This window comes from Triplophysa rosa, linkage group LG9 (genome assembly GCF_024868665.1).
Source record: "Triplophysa rosa linkage group LG9, Trosa_1v2, whole genome shotgun sequence".
Classification (NCBI taxonomy): domain Eukaryota; kingdom Metazoa; phylum Chordata; class Actinopteri; order Cypriniformes; family Nemacheilidae; genus Triplophysa; species Triplophysa rosa.
The window spans coordinates 23,981,635-23,998,757 of record NC_079898.1 but is presented as its reverse complement, the minus strand read 5'-3'; the positions used below and the strand labels follow the sequence as shown (position 1 = coordinate 23,998,757).

General features: G+C 36.8%; 1 protein-coding gene across 2 annotated transcripts in view; it reads left to right on the top strand.

The window, feature by feature from the left end:
* Positions 1–16,837, top strand: part of ablim1a (actin binding LIM protein 1a) — a 37,612-nt gene extending 20,775 nt beyond the window's left edge. The window contains exons 7-25 of one of the 2 annotated variants that reach the window (XM_057341289.1): positions 1,191–1,278; positions 2,728–2,786; positions 2,979–3,023; positions 6,498–6,575; positions 6,729–6,884; positions 7,012–7,056; positions 7,257–7,283; positions 8,532–8,661; positions 8,847–8,930; positions 9,526–9,573; positions 11,154–11,282; positions 11,815–11,900; positions 12,150–12,273; positions 13,283–13,347; positions 13,429–13,489; positions 13,636–13,643; positions 13,941–14,015; positions 14,447–14,527; positions 14,640–16,837. In XM_057341289.1, coding sequence (XP_057197272.1) covers positions 1,191–1,278; positions 2,728–2,786; positions 2,979–3,023; positions 6,498–6,575; positions 6,729–6,884; positions 7,012–7,056; positions 7,257–7,283; positions 8,532–8,661; positions 8,847–8,930; positions 9,526–9,573; positions 11,154–11,282; positions 11,815–11,900; positions 12,150–12,273; positions 13,283–13,347; positions 13,429–13,489; positions 13,636–13,643; positions 13,941–14,015; positions 14,447–14,527; positions 14,640–14,753 — 1,503 coding nt within the window. In that variant the 3' untranslated portion in view covers positions 14,754–16,837. Of the gene's footprint in view, positions 1–1,190; positions 1,279–2,727; positions 2,787–2,978; positions 3,024–6,497; positions 6,576–6,728; positions 6,885–7,011; positions 7,057–7,256; positions 7,284–8,531; positions 8,662–8,846; positions 8,931–9,525; positions 9,574–11,153; positions 11,283–11,814; positions 11,901–12,149; positions 12,274–13,282; positions 13,348–13,428; positions 13,490–13,635; positions 14,016–14,446; positions 14,528–14,639 lie in introns of both variants that reach the window. The other variant, XR_008963479.1, reaches the window with a different exon arrangement.
* Positions 16,838–17,123: the final 286 nt, after the last annotated feature.

Sequence of the window (17,123 nt, the reverse complement as noted above, 5' to 3'; positions counted from 1 at the left end):
TATCTGTCTAGATGAGGATGTTCCATGGACTTTAATTGTTTTGGGTTACACTATATTTTACAATGTACTTACTATAGGGTTAGGATGAGGGTTTGGTTCAGGGTAAGTTGCATGTAATTATGCATAATTTATAGTAAATACTATAAGTAAATACATGTAACATGTGTAACAAGGGCACCGTAAAATAAAGTGTTACCTTGTTTTTTTTACACAGCTGGTCATAAATACTATAACCAAAATATCCCCAACCAAATGAGGATGCCCCCAAAAGAAGGTTTTGTCAGGTTTTACTCATGTTTGGGTACAACTGTTTCACCAATATATGGTTGAGTGATACACACGTTTGTTGTGATAGATTGTATAAAAAGGACTACTTTGATACGTCCCACCTCAACTTCCTGTTTCAGCAGCAACCCAGGAAATGAAATTGAACAGTTTATTTTATTGGGTCTGTTTAAAAGCATTCTGTAAAATAGAGGACAGCTGAGTTGGTGATAATGTAAGCAGCAAGATGTACACATCATCATGTTCCAAACCCCAAAACACTGTTTGTGAAACGGTTACAAACATCAGATTTCATAAAGATAACTGTTCAGAGTTTCTCAACAGACCCACAACAGTATTGCAACAAGAGGATATTCAGGAAGTTTCATCAAGCGGTTTGACTCTGATTGGTTAAAAGAAGGGTTGCTGTTTCTCTGTCTGTTATGATGGGATGTTTATGTATCAGTTGATCTGGACTATAATCAACCTCAAGAACTGTAGTTTAGGGCTCAAAGATACAACACGAAGTCTGATGTTTTGTAAGTATTTTGTTGCCCAAATTATACAGTAGTACCGCAGATATTAGGTGAAGTCATGTGTCACACAGAAGTGACATTATTAAGCCTTTTCTTTTTGCTGCTGAAAGTGTTTTGGAAATGCATGTAAATGCATAATAGTTCTGAAACGCTTTTAAATGTCTTCAGCTGTGTAAAGAGGAGCTCTGAACACAGAATATTTCTGTATGAAGTATCTGATAAGCTCAGTCTTTATGGTTCTTTGAATAAATGATGTCGTCTTACATGATACACATGCAAAACATGGAACTATCAGTTTCTTTATAACAGGCTGTTTGTGCTCTCTGTAAGTTATTGTAGAGTTGAACTTACACTGTAGACATAATATAAGTGTGTGTGTTTGGTCGGCAGGCAGGGGACAAGCACTATCACCCCAGCTGTGCCCGCTGCAGCAGGTGTAACCAGATGTTCACAGAAGGAGAGGAGATGTATCTTCAAGGTGAGTCTGACAGTTGTAACTATTTTAACCATAGAATTTTAACTCTGTCTTTTAAAAAACCTTCATGTTCAGCAGTTTCAAATATTGAATTTAGATACATGGACAAAGTTTGAAGTGTCTTATCTTCTTAAGAGCGAATCGATTGAAAAAATCTTTTGTAAAAATCTTTTGACACAACATTGCTTTGTCATTTGAGTTGACTAGTGGCCGGAGCAATTCCTCTTTCTGTAATGCATTTTAAACCATATGCATTATGTATATAACAATAAACATAATGTATAACGAAAACAATGGGATTAAGTATTATTTTGGGGTAACGCTTTACATTAAGGTACCTTTTATAAAGCATTTATAAATTTGTTCATTAATGATTAATAAGTCATTTACAAATGCATTATTAAGCAGTTATAACTGCATGAATAAAAAGAGGGATTCTAACGAAATACCTGCCAAATAGTGAGACTTTTTTTAACTTGCTTGTTATAAATGCTTAATAAATGTATTTATTGTTTATTTGACTCGAAAGCAGATTCATTATTATCTTGATGTTGTTTGCAATATAGGCTGTCAGACTGGACACTGTAGGGTGTTATGTTGTTTTTCTTATACCTGCTCACTATTTGGCAGGTATTTTGTTAGAATCCCCCTTTTTATTCATGCAGTTATAACTGCTTTATAATGCATTTGTAAATTACTTATTAATCATTATACCATGGTCTTTTTGAATACTCGATTCTGATTGGCTGGAAGGTGTGCATTAAAACCCTTTAACGCACAGGTAGCTCCTGTAAGTTTGTTTACATTTGAAATTTAACTGACAGAATCACTGTAATTTTCACCTGTTTGATCTAAAATTTCACTGTAAACATCAATAAAAGATTTAACTTGGCAAATGACCATGGTATAAGCGGGATAATCCACAGCTAGCCGTGCGTTAAAGGATTTTAATGCACTTCGCAGATGGTGGTTCTTGGCCTCCACGTCGTGCATTAAAACCCTTTATACCATGGTCTGTTTGAATACTGGATTCTGATTGGCTGGAAGGTGTGCATTTAAACCCTTTAATGCACGGGTAGCTGCAGTCAGTTTGATTACATTTAAAATTGACAAAATAACCGTCATTTTCACCTGTTTGATCTAAAATGACACTGTAAACATCAATAAAAGCTTTAACTTGGCAAATAACCATGGTATAAGCGGGATAATCCACAGCTTCGACTTCGTGGAGGCAACCACCCTCCGCTTCACGTCAGGTGGTTCTTCGCCTCCACGTCGTGCATTAAAATCCTTTAATGCATGGCTAGCCGTGGATTATCCCTTGCTTAATGAATACATTTATAAATGCTTCATAAAGGGTACCTTAATGTAAAGTGTTACCTATTTTGGTAATATAACCTAGTAGAATGTGTTAACTTGGATGCTCTGCCATCTCCCTCAATGTTTCCACAGGATCGACGGTTTGGCATCCAAGCTGTAAACACTCACCTAGAGCTGAGGATAGACGGAGGGTAAGATGCTTTGTTTCCCTCTCATGTTCAGTGTTTAAATCTTTGTCCTGTGGTTCCCTTTTCTAAAAGAAAACATAATGTCTCATTGTCAACATTGCCAGTGTATTTTATAATTGAAAGTTGAAAATCAGGAACACGCTACAGGATATTCCTATTTGATGTCCAACCCGTTCCATGTGTCTTCTTCCACAGCTATTGCCCGCATCTCTAGCTTTCATCAGCAAAACAGAAAGGCAGGTACCGTACTCGCTGTTAGTCGAGCCATGGCATCTCATGACCATGTGCTGCCCCCTGCAGGCAGCAGTCTGCAGTACTCCCTCACTGACAGTATACTGCAGTGTTCAGACCGCACTGGTGCCTCATTTATAAAATGTTGCGTAGAAACCGTCCTAAATTTGATTTTACGATCATTTCTCAAAGTGCGTATGTGTGATTCATGGAACGAACGTACGCACAGAAAACGCGTGTACGCCTCTCTATCAGATGTGAAATCTATAAATCGCAAATGATGGTGAAATTGCGCGCAGCTGAACAGTTTCAGATTTCCGCCTTTTAATGATGTCTAAATAATGTCATTGATATACACTGACCAAAATTATAAACGTAACATTTTTTTTGCCCCCATTTTTCATGAGTTGAACTCAAAGATCTAAAACTTTTTCTATGTACACAAAAGGCCTATTTCTCTCAAATATTGTTCACAAATCTGTCTAAATCTGTGTTAGTGAGCACTTCTCCTTTGCCGAGATAATCCATCCACCTCACAGGTGTGGCATATCAAGATGCTGATTAGACAGCATGATTATTGCACAGGTGTGCCTTAGGCTGGCCACAATAAAAGGCCACTCTAAAATGAGCAGGGAGCGTGCAATTGGCATGCTGACTGCAGGAATGTCCACCAGAGCTGTTGCCCGTGAATTGAATGTTCATTTCTCTACCATAAGCCATCTCCAAAGGCGTTTCAGAGAATTTGGCAGTACATCCAACCGGCCTCACAACCGCAGACCACGTGTAACCACACCAGCCCAGGACATCCATATCCAGCATCTTCACCTTCAAGATCGTCTGAGACCAGCCACCCGGACAGCTGCTGCAATAATCGGTTTGCATAACGAAAGAATTTCTGCACAAACTGTCAGAAACTGTCTCAGGGAAGCTCATCTGCATGCTCGTCGTCCTCATCGGGGTCTTGACCTGACTGCAGTTCATCGTTGTAACCGACTTGAGTGGGCAAATGCTCACATTCGATGGCGTCTGGCACTTTGGAGAGGCGTTCTCTTCACGGATTAATCCCGGTTTTCACTGTACAGTGCAGATGGCAGACAGCATGTATGGCGTTGTGTGGGTGAGCTTTTTGCTGATGTCAACGTTGTGGATCGAGTGGCCCATGGTGGCGGTGGGGTTATGGTATGGGCAGGCGTATGTTATGGACAACGAACACAGGTGCATTTTATTGATGGCATTTTGAATGCACAGAGATACCGTGACGAGATCGTGAGGCCCATTGTTGTGCCATTCATCCACGACCATCACCTCATGTTGCAGCATGATAATACACGGCCCCATGTTGCAAGGATCTGTACACAATTCCTGGAAGCTGAAAACATCCCAATTCTTGCATGGCCAGCATACTCACCAGACATGTCACCCATTGAGCATGTTTGAGATGCTCTGGATTGGTGTATATGACAGCGTGTTCCAGTTCCTGCCAATATCCAGCATCTTCGCACAGCCATTGAAGAGGAGTGGACCAACATTCCACAGGCCACAATCAACAACCTGATCAACTCTATGCAAAGGAGATGTATTGCACTGCGTGAGGCAAATGGTGGTCACACCAGATACTGACTGGTTTTCGGACCCCCCGGACCCCCCCAATACAGTAAAACTGCACATTTTAGAGTGGCCTTTTATTGTGGCCAGCCTAAGGCACACCTGTGCAATAATCATGCAGTCTAATCAGCATCTTGATATGCCACACCTGTGAGGTGGATGGATTATCTGGCAAAGGAGAAGTGCTCACTAACACAGATTTAGACAGATTTGTGAACAGTATTTGAGAGACATAGGCCTTTTGTGTACATAGAAAAAGTCTTAGATCTTTGAGTTCAGCTCATGAAAAATGGGGGCAAAAACAAAAGTATTGCGTATATAATTTTGGTCAGTGTATGAAAGAGCACCTGTCAATGTCCAAATCCTACAAGCGGCAAGAATGATTTATATTTCCAAAAACCTCCAGCACTTGGACAAGCACTTTTTTTTCCACGTCAAAGACCGTTTTTATAAATATGAACGTTGCCGTGGATTTTTGCGTACGCCCGCTTTACGATCAAATCTGTGCATACACACATTTTATAAATGAGGCCCCTGCTCTCAGTTTTAGCCATAGCATCATTAACATCTGATTTGTTCAATACAATCACAGACTGAGTCTTTACGACCAGATTTGTGCTGTCACCCGCCATTGGCTGGATTCGTCCTGAGATGAGAGTACAGACATTTACATGCATTTATAGCAAAATCCAAAGCAATACACAGTGCTTTGAAGGTATACATTTATTATACGTTCGTGTGTGTTTTCACAGGGATTTGAACCCATGACCTTTGAGCAGCTAACAGCTCATTTAACTACATGTTTGATTGGTTGCTGTTAGTTAGTTAGTCTGTTCGATTAGAACTAATTGTCGTAACTGAAGGAAAATCTTTTTTGTTTTGTATTTTGGGTGTATCAACACATGGGTCTCAAATCAAGCCAAGTATCTGATCACGCATGCTGCACGCCAGCATTTCAAAACGCTGTGTGATATCAGACTTTCATTAACTTACATTATGATATTTAACATTTCCTGTCGTTAAACATAAATTTCCCACGTCAAGTCTCATTCATTGTGTGGGAGGCAAATGAATGATTTCATGGTGGAACATTTGATTTTAGACTTTTTAGTCTGTCATCATTCAGTCTGTGTCCGTTATTGTTTACAGATTTATGTTGTTTTTTATAGACGGTTTCAGCGGCAACAACGCAAACAAACATGAAATCGTCTATATATATATAAAAAATATATATATATTTAGATTTTTTAGATTTATCACTGAATGTCACAATAATAAACATGCAAGATACTGTTTTTGTGCACACTTTAAAATACAGTGAATAATCAGAATTACCTTTTAAGAAGTTTTAAGAAAGCACATCAACGCCTTTTTTATTTTACAACTCTGTGTGTTTGTGTGCGTGCGTGCATGCTGAACACAAGAGTGTGAATGAAAATGCTTTTAGCTTTTATTTTAGAAAAACAGTGAAATGTGCATTTTTATCAAGACTAAAACATGCCAGTCCAGAAAATACTGGTTGAAAATGTACTGATTCTTTATTTTGTGTTCATTTGAATCTGTTTGAAACAGTCACATTTACATTTTAAGGGTTTTTGGAAAAATATTGTCAACCTTGTTATTAATAGGACTGAAGTTTTTTTTTCTGTTTTGGTTAAAAAAATTCAATAGCGTGATAACACCGTGTACCGCTATAAAAGTTTCATATATTATCATTATTTGAAAAATGTATGTTCTGCAATTATGTTTCTATTTTGTATTATTTTCTAATGAGATATTTTCTAACTTTTATTGAAATGTTTTACTGTGCTTGCCTTTTCCTTAAATGCTGCCTGCAGGTGAATGTCTGTCGGTTCAAAATTTCTGCTTGTTTCACAGCCGACACGCTCATCGTCTGAGAGTATTTGTTCCAGACCTGGCTCAAGCCTACCTAGCTCACCAGGTCACACCATATATGTAAGTACATCAGCATAAATACATGCCCACGTGAGCGCATGTTTTACAGCTTGTTTAAATTTCTGTTATTTCCTATAGAAACTCCACAGCTGCATTTTGAGAGGATCTGTGTTGTAGCTGCGTAAGCTCCTTTCTGTGTTTGTTTCCCGCTAGGCAAAAGTAGACAATGAGATCCTTGATTACAGAGATTTAGCAGCCATTCCCAAAGTCAAAGCCATTTATGACATTGAGCGTCCAGATCTAATCAACTATGAGCCTCTTTATACCACATCACTGGATGAGTCGGAGGAGAGAGAGAGTGTGGGAGAGGTAACAGGAAGTCAAATATAAGCTCTGTTCCAAACCCTAGTGAGCTGTCTATGTAGACGACATCTTTAGGCATCACACTGTAGGAGCGGAACATTCTTTTTATTTTCACGACATCTTCTGTCGACAGCTCCAGAGCACCAGGAGAGAGTGTTCCCCCATGCCAGACGACAGAGTGAGTTAGTCACATGACCTTTCACCTGTGCATTGATAGGCTTGTTCAGTTGCTTGTTCCGCCTGTATGTTTTTTCTCAGTGTATATTCTCGTTAACTTGTCGTTTTTGGTATTGAAATTGAACATGATTTGTTTCCTTTTGGTTGAGTGGTGAAGCATGACCATGGTTTGTGTATTAGATTTTTTTCTTGTTGTTTCAGACCAGGTCGCCTACACCAACCACTGAGGTACGTCCAATGTAAAGTTCAGTGTTAAGTCGGTAATGTCTTACACATTTTAAAAAACACTTAATTGTTAATAATTGTTACTAAAGAGATATGCATTTGAAGTTTCATTCATTTTATTGATGAAAATAAAGAATCGGTTACAGAACAGCCGTTTGACACTTAATTTTGTGTTAAAAACATTTATTCATCATATGTACGGATAGGTTGAGTTGTCAATGCGTTCCATCAAATGTGTTAAAGCTTTGAGTGTATGAAATTGCTTTGACAGTACAACACATATTGGAAATGACGTCATGTTTATGATACTGCTGTTAAAGTGATTAATCGATTCTAAATAAATTTATAGTTTATTTGTAAAAACAGCTAACTCCGTTTTTAAACGTAAAAAACACGTGCTTTTATTTTGCATTCCAATTAATATCATTCAAACTGCAGTTGGGTTGTTTTGATTAAGTAATAATAACTCAAACAATACAGGTAACTAACACAACAAAACATAATAAAATACATGTTTTTTGTTTTTGCAAATAAATTCTTCATATGTGTGTCATATGTTTATACAGTATAAATACACACACAATATATTTATATTTATACACAATGTAAATTATATTTGAATATAAATTTATATATATTTATGTAAGTTTGTACACATGCATTTGTGTGCATTTATATATACATAAACATACAAGCCACACGCATATATTACATAAATGCAAACATTTATTTTGTACAGATTAATCGCCTGTCGTCACTCAAGTCAAAGATACTCCATGCACCCATGTCTACAGACACGCTCTCGCCAGATTTTTGAGCAATTCCAAGTGCTCAAAATCATTTCATACACATTAAAACACCTTTCATACAGACACACAGTTTTTACAGAGCTCTCTCCGTATATATATATCCTATAAAATGAAAATGAAACAAAATATAGGATAAAATGTATATTTCATTTCATTTTCATTATATATATATATGTTAAAATGTATATTTTATTTCATATCCACACAAAAAATTATACATATACACATACATACATATACATATATAATTATAATATGTATATGTCAATTATCCTAAGATAAAATATACATTTTGTCTTACTATATAGAGAGAGAGGGAGAGAGTTTATAGATTATTAAGAATGTGATTTTTGCGTACGTGTGCTTTCGGCTTAAATTTAGAATAAATTATCGTACGAAAGTTTTAGTGAATCACATTTTCTGTGTTTTCTTTTACATTCAGGGTTATTATGACATGAGGGAACGCATTCTTCAGAGATCCACGAGTCAGGGCTCCATCGGCTCACCCATTTACAGCCGCTACAATTACACACCCACCCTGTTACGCTCACCACAACACTTCCACAGACCTGGTGAGCTATGATCAAACAGCACTGAAGTTTTTCTGACCGGTCTGTCTGATGAGTACAAAAGGCTACGTTTTATCCGATCGGTCTCCAGTTCTTCCAGATTTAGTTTCAGAAAGCCTATCCCAAATCCTCAGCAAGCAAAAGCATTTGAACTCCTCACTAACCTCTGACCCTGTTTCTGATTGGAGGCACTGAGCCGTCCAGCGGTCGGAGTTCTCCGGGGGCCAGCACCCCTCCTCTCCCCCTGACCCCTAAACATTTTCACCTGCCAGGTATTGTCGGAGTCTTCTGGCGGCCGAGTCAATGTCACGCTTTGTGTCAATCCCAGCATGCTCCTGTCTCCAAGCACATTTTCACAAAACACACTCACTCTCTCTCTCTCTCTCTATGTCTGTTTGTCTTTTCCACAGTGTCTCTGTCTGGAATAGTTCAACAAAAAATTAAATTCTTTCATCGTTTAGTTTTCAAATCACTTAGACATCAAACCTGATGTGATGCTTCTGAAAGCTGTTTGCAGTCTCAGTGGTTCCATGATGGTCCTCACAGCAGAATATGTCTTTTTATAATGTCTTTTTTTATTTCACTTTAACGCCAAGTGCTAAAAAAGTGAAAATGGTTGTGTTCTATCATTTCAGTGAAGTTTGTGTGTAGTTTGTTAATGTTTTGGTACTCTTTGGTTTCAATGGATGAATTATGTGTTTCATTTCTGGATGAATGTTGAGAACTTTTTACTTTCATCAGTTTGCTATTTATTATCGAATCCAGCTATTCGTTTTCTATGTTTGTGGGTTGATTATTTGAAACATGTATTTTTCTTATCAATGTAACTCGATGTACAGTAACTGAAAACTTGTTTCTTTCTTCTAGATCAAGGGTTGAACATCTACAGAAAACTGCCCATCTACAAACAGCATGGTACAGTCATTCAGACCTGAGTTATTATAGTTTTGATTTTAGCTTTATTAATATTTTAAATTAGCTTTTATTTTTAGATTTTTAGTTTTATGTTAATTTTAGATTAAGTTAGCAATTTTGGTATATGCTTTTGTCATTTTATAATTTATTGGTTTATTTTAAATGTTTCTATATAAGATTAATTCATTTTCTATTTATTTTTTTACTTTAGTTTTTGTTTATTATTATAATTTTACTGCTTTAAACTTACTTCTGTTTATTTTTGAGGCAACATTTCAATTTTTCCTTGAGTTAAGTTTTTCCAATAATTTTTAGGTCAATATTTGATTTGATTTCAATGAACAGGAACGTTTTCCAAGTTTTAATTTTAGTGAACTTAAATAACCTTGATTCAGACTCAATACATTGACATTTACATTAAAGAATGATTGCATAGTGGATTTTGAGACATCTGTGCACATTTTTTATGGCATAGATGCTTGAGTGCTTAAATACTTGCCAATATTTATTACAGAAACAACCTGCATACAACTTTTTTAATGGATCGGGTTTAAATGACAAAGCACATTTGCAAGCATTAAAGCACTTTAATGCACTATTGTGCTCCTTTGTTTAATGCTGTAAGTCACTTACTATACATTTATTTTCTGCAGATGCATGATATTTATATAACCAACATAATATATCACAATATACAAGTGAAATTGACAGCATACAGTATATTATGCAAAGGGTGCATGATCTCTGACTGGCACAAACCAAACTGGTTACCAGCTTTTCATAGCATAAAATCTGAGAAAGAGGTTTTTATCAGAATTTCAAAGCAATTTCAGTCCATGACTATGTATAGTATGTATGTCACCATGTTTCTGTTTTGTTTGTTTGTTTTTATTTGGAAACTGTGAGTCGCTCCACTTCATTAATATCTGCTTGTGTGCTATTGAACCACGTCAATGTAAACATGTAAGTACTGTTTGAAGTCTTCTCAACTGAGCTCATTTCACTTTACGCATGAATCGATCTTCATTAATGCTCTTTGACGAGCTCTAACCCATAATCACCAATAATATCAAAACTTGCAAATACTTGTTGCAAGATAGACCTCTTCATATCTGCATCTTACATACTTAAAGACTTAAAAATCTGGGAACTTAAGTCTTTGACAGGTTTATAAACATACTTCTTTCCAATGTGCATCTTCAATATTTCATCTTCTAGACGTCTGTAAATAGAGTCAGCCATAGAGATCACATCTGTTTTAAAGCCGGTGATGGTTTGTCACATTGCATGGCTTATTTTGGCTGAGAGGAGGAATCAGATGTGGCTGTGCATGTGTATCAGCATCCAGGGAAAAAACTATAATCTCCACTAACCATAAATTTATTGTATTTACGTATATTTTCTCATAATTTTCGCAGTAAAATATAAATGTGGGGTGGGTGGTATGATCAAAACTCATGATCATTTGCTACATATGGTACTTTGTAGTAGCATTTCTGTTGGTTAGATGTTGGTCTGACCACAAAGTTCTGATGGTCCGGATCCCCCGTTTATTGATGTAGATTCAGCTGCTTTTGCAGCCCAGAGCAAGTCGGCTGATGACATCATCAAATCGGCCAAATTCCCCTCCGCGTACGCCCCCGGTCCAGTCAACCCAGCAAAGACAGAGACCGACAGCTGGTCATCCACGGTCTCCCATGCTGTCCTAGGTACCGTGGTCACCCATGATACATGTTTTCTTAAAGAAACAGTTCACCTAAAAATGAACCTTGACCCATCATTTTAATGAGTAAATGATGACAAATGTTTTTGGATTTTTGGGCAAACTTCTCTTAAACCAAACCCAGACAAAACAGACAGAAGTGTGAGTGTGAACAGTTATGCTTAGATTATACTTAGTATACTGATGATATTCCCCAATTGCCTCTTTTATTGACTTTGTAGTTTATTTACTTCTACAAACAAAACTAGAGTAAGGATATAATACGAAATTAAAAGTTTTGAACCATAATCTGAGATGGACTTCAAACATTTGTGTTGTCTTTCTGTCTTTATGTGAATGTTTGTCTGAGCTTTCTGTAATACACAAACTGCCTGCATGTTTGTTTCAGTGAATGTGTTTTGAGACACAAAAGTATCAGAAGAACCTGACTTCAGCATTTTCACAGAATAGACTGGCTTTCTTTGCCCTTTGTTTTGTTTGAACGTGTCCTACTCGTGTGGTTTTGTTGTTCTACTCAGTGACAGACGGGAGGAGAAGATCACGAGAAGAGGATGAGGTCGAGCAGCAGAAGCGAAGACAACTTCAGGAAGAGCATCTCAACAAGGTTAATAACTTAATAATAACACAGATGTTCAATAACATTGTTTAATACTATAGTTATCAGAAATTGTGACGATAAGCAATCCTTCCACCAAATAACATTGTTATAATTGTGGTTGCCAAGCAACTTGTCACATCAGCGTCTGATCTTAATGTGTAGTTTACAATGGCTTTGAATGTGGCTCATGCATTTGAGAAAGCCTAGCTGTGCAACAAAAACTATTCTTAAAATGTCCTGTGCTTGTGATTGTAGATCCAGTCTGGTTTAGGGAAGATGATTCTGAAGGAGGAAATGGAGAAGGAGCAGATCCGAGAGCGTCACGCGCGGAGCCTGTCAGCACAACGCTGTGATCCGGACCATTCCGGTGCTAATGCAGGTCAACTGGACCTCAGACATTCCACATTTTCATCATGATAGGCTAATCATGGTCAATGAGGACCAATTGAAGAGTTTGGTTCCAAAATGAGATAGCTCGATTGATAATTTTTTCAAAAATCATGTTTTTATTGTGTTTTATTGTTTTTGTTAGCTATATTTTTTGAGTTATTAGGGCTTATCAAAACAAACCAACTGCAGTTTGATTGATATTAACTGTAATGCACAATAAAAAACATTATTTTAGTTTGTTTCCATATCGAGACAACTCCGTCTTAAAATAAATTCAAAAATCATGTTTTTGTATTATGTTATCATGAATTTTATTTTATTAAAATTCTATTTTAATAGAATTCTAATTTGATTGTGTTTTATTGTGTTAGTTAGCTGTATTTTTTGTGATTATGGCTTAAATAAAAAAAAACTGCAGTTTGATTGATATTAATTGGAATGCACTATAAAAAACATTATTTAAAAAAAAGAGTTATCTCATTTTGGAACCAAACTCATTGATTCAACTCTGTTTGAGTTGCAAGCTAGGTGCAGAATTGTAATAGTATATTTTATGCATAACTAAAATGCAATTACATTTAAAAAGATAAATTGTGTCTAATGCTGTGTTCTCACCAAACGCGAATTAAGCGTTTGGCGCTAGTAAATTACATACAAAGTCAATGCAAAGACTCGCATAGACGCGAACTCGCGGCAGGCGGTGCGAATGACGCGAATCGGGCGGCGCCTTTGAGGCGTTCTTCCGCACAAGTTGAAAATTTTTCAACTCGAGCTATGAATTCGCGCGAAGAATTTTCTGGTGTGAACACAGTATTAGAGTTGTCCTCTTCACTGCATTCCTGTTCAAACTGAACACCCTGTACAGTGCGGCCAATTCTAATTAAACACATGAATCTGAAGACCATTTTGCACAAATTTTGATGGCCCACCCGCATCTGTTTTCCATCTGCTTCTGTCTTCCTACATAGTAAACGTGTGCTTTGTTGTAAACATTGCAGATCAAAGGTCACCTTCTAAAATGGGATCATTGCCTGGACGAAATGGACGAAATGGACTTCATCGGGTGAGACAGCGGTGTTTGAAACATGCTTCGTTTTCATTAATATTAGCACTTGTTGAATATTGTCTGGTTATTCTGTTGCAGCCTCAGTCCACTGACTTCACTCAGTATTACAGTTATGGGGATGTGTGTGGTGGAATAAGAGGTACGCCTGTTTTTCTATATTGTACGAAATCATATGAAATCTTTGTAATGATAGCTGATATCAATTACATGTACGCGCCTATGGAAATGATAAATGAATGATCATTGTTTGTTTTTCTTGTTTTTTTTTTTTTTTCTATTTTGCAGAATTTCAGGTATGTATCTATACACGATGTACCATCCTCTTTTGAAATGCCTTATGTGTGTTTGATCTATTTTGCTAATTAAAGTCAAATATTTTAAATAAAGCCAAATACTATAATGCAAAAATCACTCTCACGTACCTTCTCTGTTCCACGATAGTGGAATGATCTGCCTGTTGCTACTTTTTACTTTGTGAGTAAATTGACCAAAGTGCGACGTTATTATATCTAATATGTTCTTTGAGGAACAATTTACATCTCTCACAGGACGCTATAGTGCAATGTTCTCTCTGTGTTTTTGGTTTCTAGCACATGCAGGACGGCCATCGCTCAGCTACCAGAATGGACAGAGGAGTTTCTATGCCTAACATGCTGGAACCAAAAGTAAGTATCTAATCTCTTTCATGCGAGTCTACTGTACCATTTAAAAAGATTTAGATTTTGCCATAAGACTAACAACCACACATGCTTACATGTTTTGCTTATTTTTACTTCATAAACCATGACATGGACATGTCAAGCATCCCTACATATTTTGACTCAAAAATAGAGTAAAATGTTATATCTATAAATAAACTACATTATGACTTTACGTTACATTATTAAATCAACATTATGACTTTACAATACCTGACTTGTGTTAAAGAATCCGGCTGTTCAGTATCTAGGGAATTTGGATGTCGTCTAATGAAGTTTCATTCTTATCGACCTGACTGTTTTACTCCAGGCTGTACAGTATTTCGATTAAAGGTGCTTTTGCAGATCACGTAATTTTCATAGTGGATTTAACTATGATTGACATGTGTTCTTTGAAGGTATATCCATACGAAATGCTCGTGGTAACCAGCCGCAGCCGCTCAAAGCTTCCCAGAGATGTGGACAGAACTCGACTAGAGGTAACAGCATTTCATGTGGATGACTTTTTTCCTGTGGTCCTATATTTTCCTGATTCCTGTAGTATTTAATCATCCTTCTTTAGATTTAGTTTGACCTTGTTTAACTTTCTAGCGTCATCTGGCTCCAGAAAAGTTCTTCGAAAGCTTTGGGATGGAAATTCAGGAATTCAACCGCTTACCTCTCTGGAAACGTAATGAACTGAAGAAGAAAGCCAAACTCTTCTAAGCAGGAATTAACATGTCTATGAGTGCTCACGTTATGTATCATACCGCTTTATTCTCCTGTTTTTGATTTTTAATTGCTCTTTATGGAGGTCGAAGCTGTAATGCAAAACTATAGCCGCAAGATACCTTAATGTTGCAGTCTCATCATAGGACGTCGTTTTTTTTTAATTCAAGGGTCTATATATTTACTCCACACACTTCTCAACTCTGTACTTTAATGCTTTTGTTTCATTTTCTCTCTCTAAAAACAAATCTTCCTCGTGTTCTTTGTTCTTGTAAATTTTGCTCATGCTGGTAAGAATGTTATCTTTGTAAGTTGTATCTGTTTAATTCACTGTCCCACTAAAGAATCTTTACTTTGCTTCATTTTTCGTTCAGGGAAGGATTGTAGAAGTCTCACTATGTGTGTGCCTGTGTCTCTTTGTTCCTGTTTATGTAAAACACTTCAGATACTTTTCAATTTAATCCATATTGACATGTATCCATATATTCACCCTTTACTCCTGTACCAGCCTCCAAATATATAAAAAAATAGTTCACACCGAAATGAAAAATCTGTCATTGTTTATTCACCCTCATGTTGTTTTAAATGGACACGAGGGTGAATAAATGACACAAATTAGATTTCTGGGTGAACTGTTGCTTTAATTAAAGGTACGGTGTGCATTTTCTACACCACTGGTTTCCATCTGATGCCACTGGAGGTGCAGACGTTACACACTTCATCTTTCTGATTCTATATAAACTGTAGAATCAACGCTGATGTTCACTCTCTAGTATACTGTATATTAAAAAAATAGAATACAAAGGTCAAAATTTAAAAAATGAACTGCGTGACTTTTATATAGAGTTGATACTCACACTGCCAATTGTATTTCTGAGAAACAGGAAATGTTTCAACTCGACAAAACCAAAACGTGAAAAGTTTTAGTCTCCAGCCGTTTTTAAATTCATCCACATGAATCACATCAGACTGATGACGCATTGTGTTTAGTTGTTCATGCACACTACACTGGACTTACTGGAATTACGGGCATTGATACTTTAGCAGGACCAAATCAAAACATAAACTCGAATGAAAACATTCCCATTGAACACAATCAAGTACAGTGACAGGTCTGAATAAAAGAAATACATCTACTTCATCTGCATCTCTCCATCTTTCTCACACACATGTAAAGCACATGCATTTCCTAGGTCTCCAATATCAATTTTCAACCTGAAGGTCTCTTGTAATGTTCCTAACAGGGGCCTAAATGACATCATCCTAGGTGACGTAATTTTGCTGAAAAAAATGAAATTACAAACAGTACCCTAAGTATCAGCCATACCTAGTTTTTTATGAAATGGAGATACTGTTTTTCTTCACTAGAGGGCAGCGCGTCCTTGTCACGTAAAGGTGTCTAATCATTTTTTACAAAGATCGAGCTCTGCCTGTCTTTTGGGTGTGCCACCATAAAACCCTACTGCTCTCGGTGTTTGTTTTAAAGGGACAGTTCACCTAAAAATGAAAACTTGCATCAATTACTCACCATCGTGTCATCTGACTTTCTTCTGTGGAAAACAGAAGAAGATATTTTGAGAAATGTCTCCGTGGTTTTGTGTCCATACAATCAAATTTAATACAGGCTAATGTGGTTTATATACTTTTATATACCTTCTACAAAATATCATCCTTTGTGTATCTGCAGACAAAAAAATGAAAAAAAAAATACAGGGATGGAATGACATGAGGGTTAGTAAATAATATTAGATGAACTATGCCTTTAAATAAGTGCATCTCCCTAGGGACCTGTTGACCTTGGTTTAAAATACAAACATTTCAATAATGCATAAATGGTGGTAAATCACAACTCATAAAACTGCCATTAAGGTCAGGATAGACATTCCAGTAAATTAGTAAAAATGCCATACATAAATCACCATTAACCAGTCAGAACCTAAAAAACACTAGTCAAATCATTAGTGTTGGGAAATGTATGAATGTAAGTTTATTGGGTGCTTTTATGGTTATTTTTTTAATTGGTCACTGTGTTGTTCGAAAAAGGATGAATAAAAATGTCACGTGTAGAACATGCCTAACGATGGACTTGTACGGGTCAACAATTTCTTTGAGGATATTTCTCTTATACAGTGCAACGTCACGGATGCACACCGATATACAAACAATTTAACAGGCAAAGCTTTATGGGATTTTGGCTGATTTGCTTTGGCCTCCTCTCCTATCGGCTCTCCATACACACGTCAAACAGATGTCATGAGTGCGTGAAGTGGGTGTGTGTAGTGCCAGACGGTGATCAATTCTGTGACTCCTGTGTGTCCTTGCAGGTTGTGTTATTAACATTCTCGTGCTGACACAACGCTAATGTTA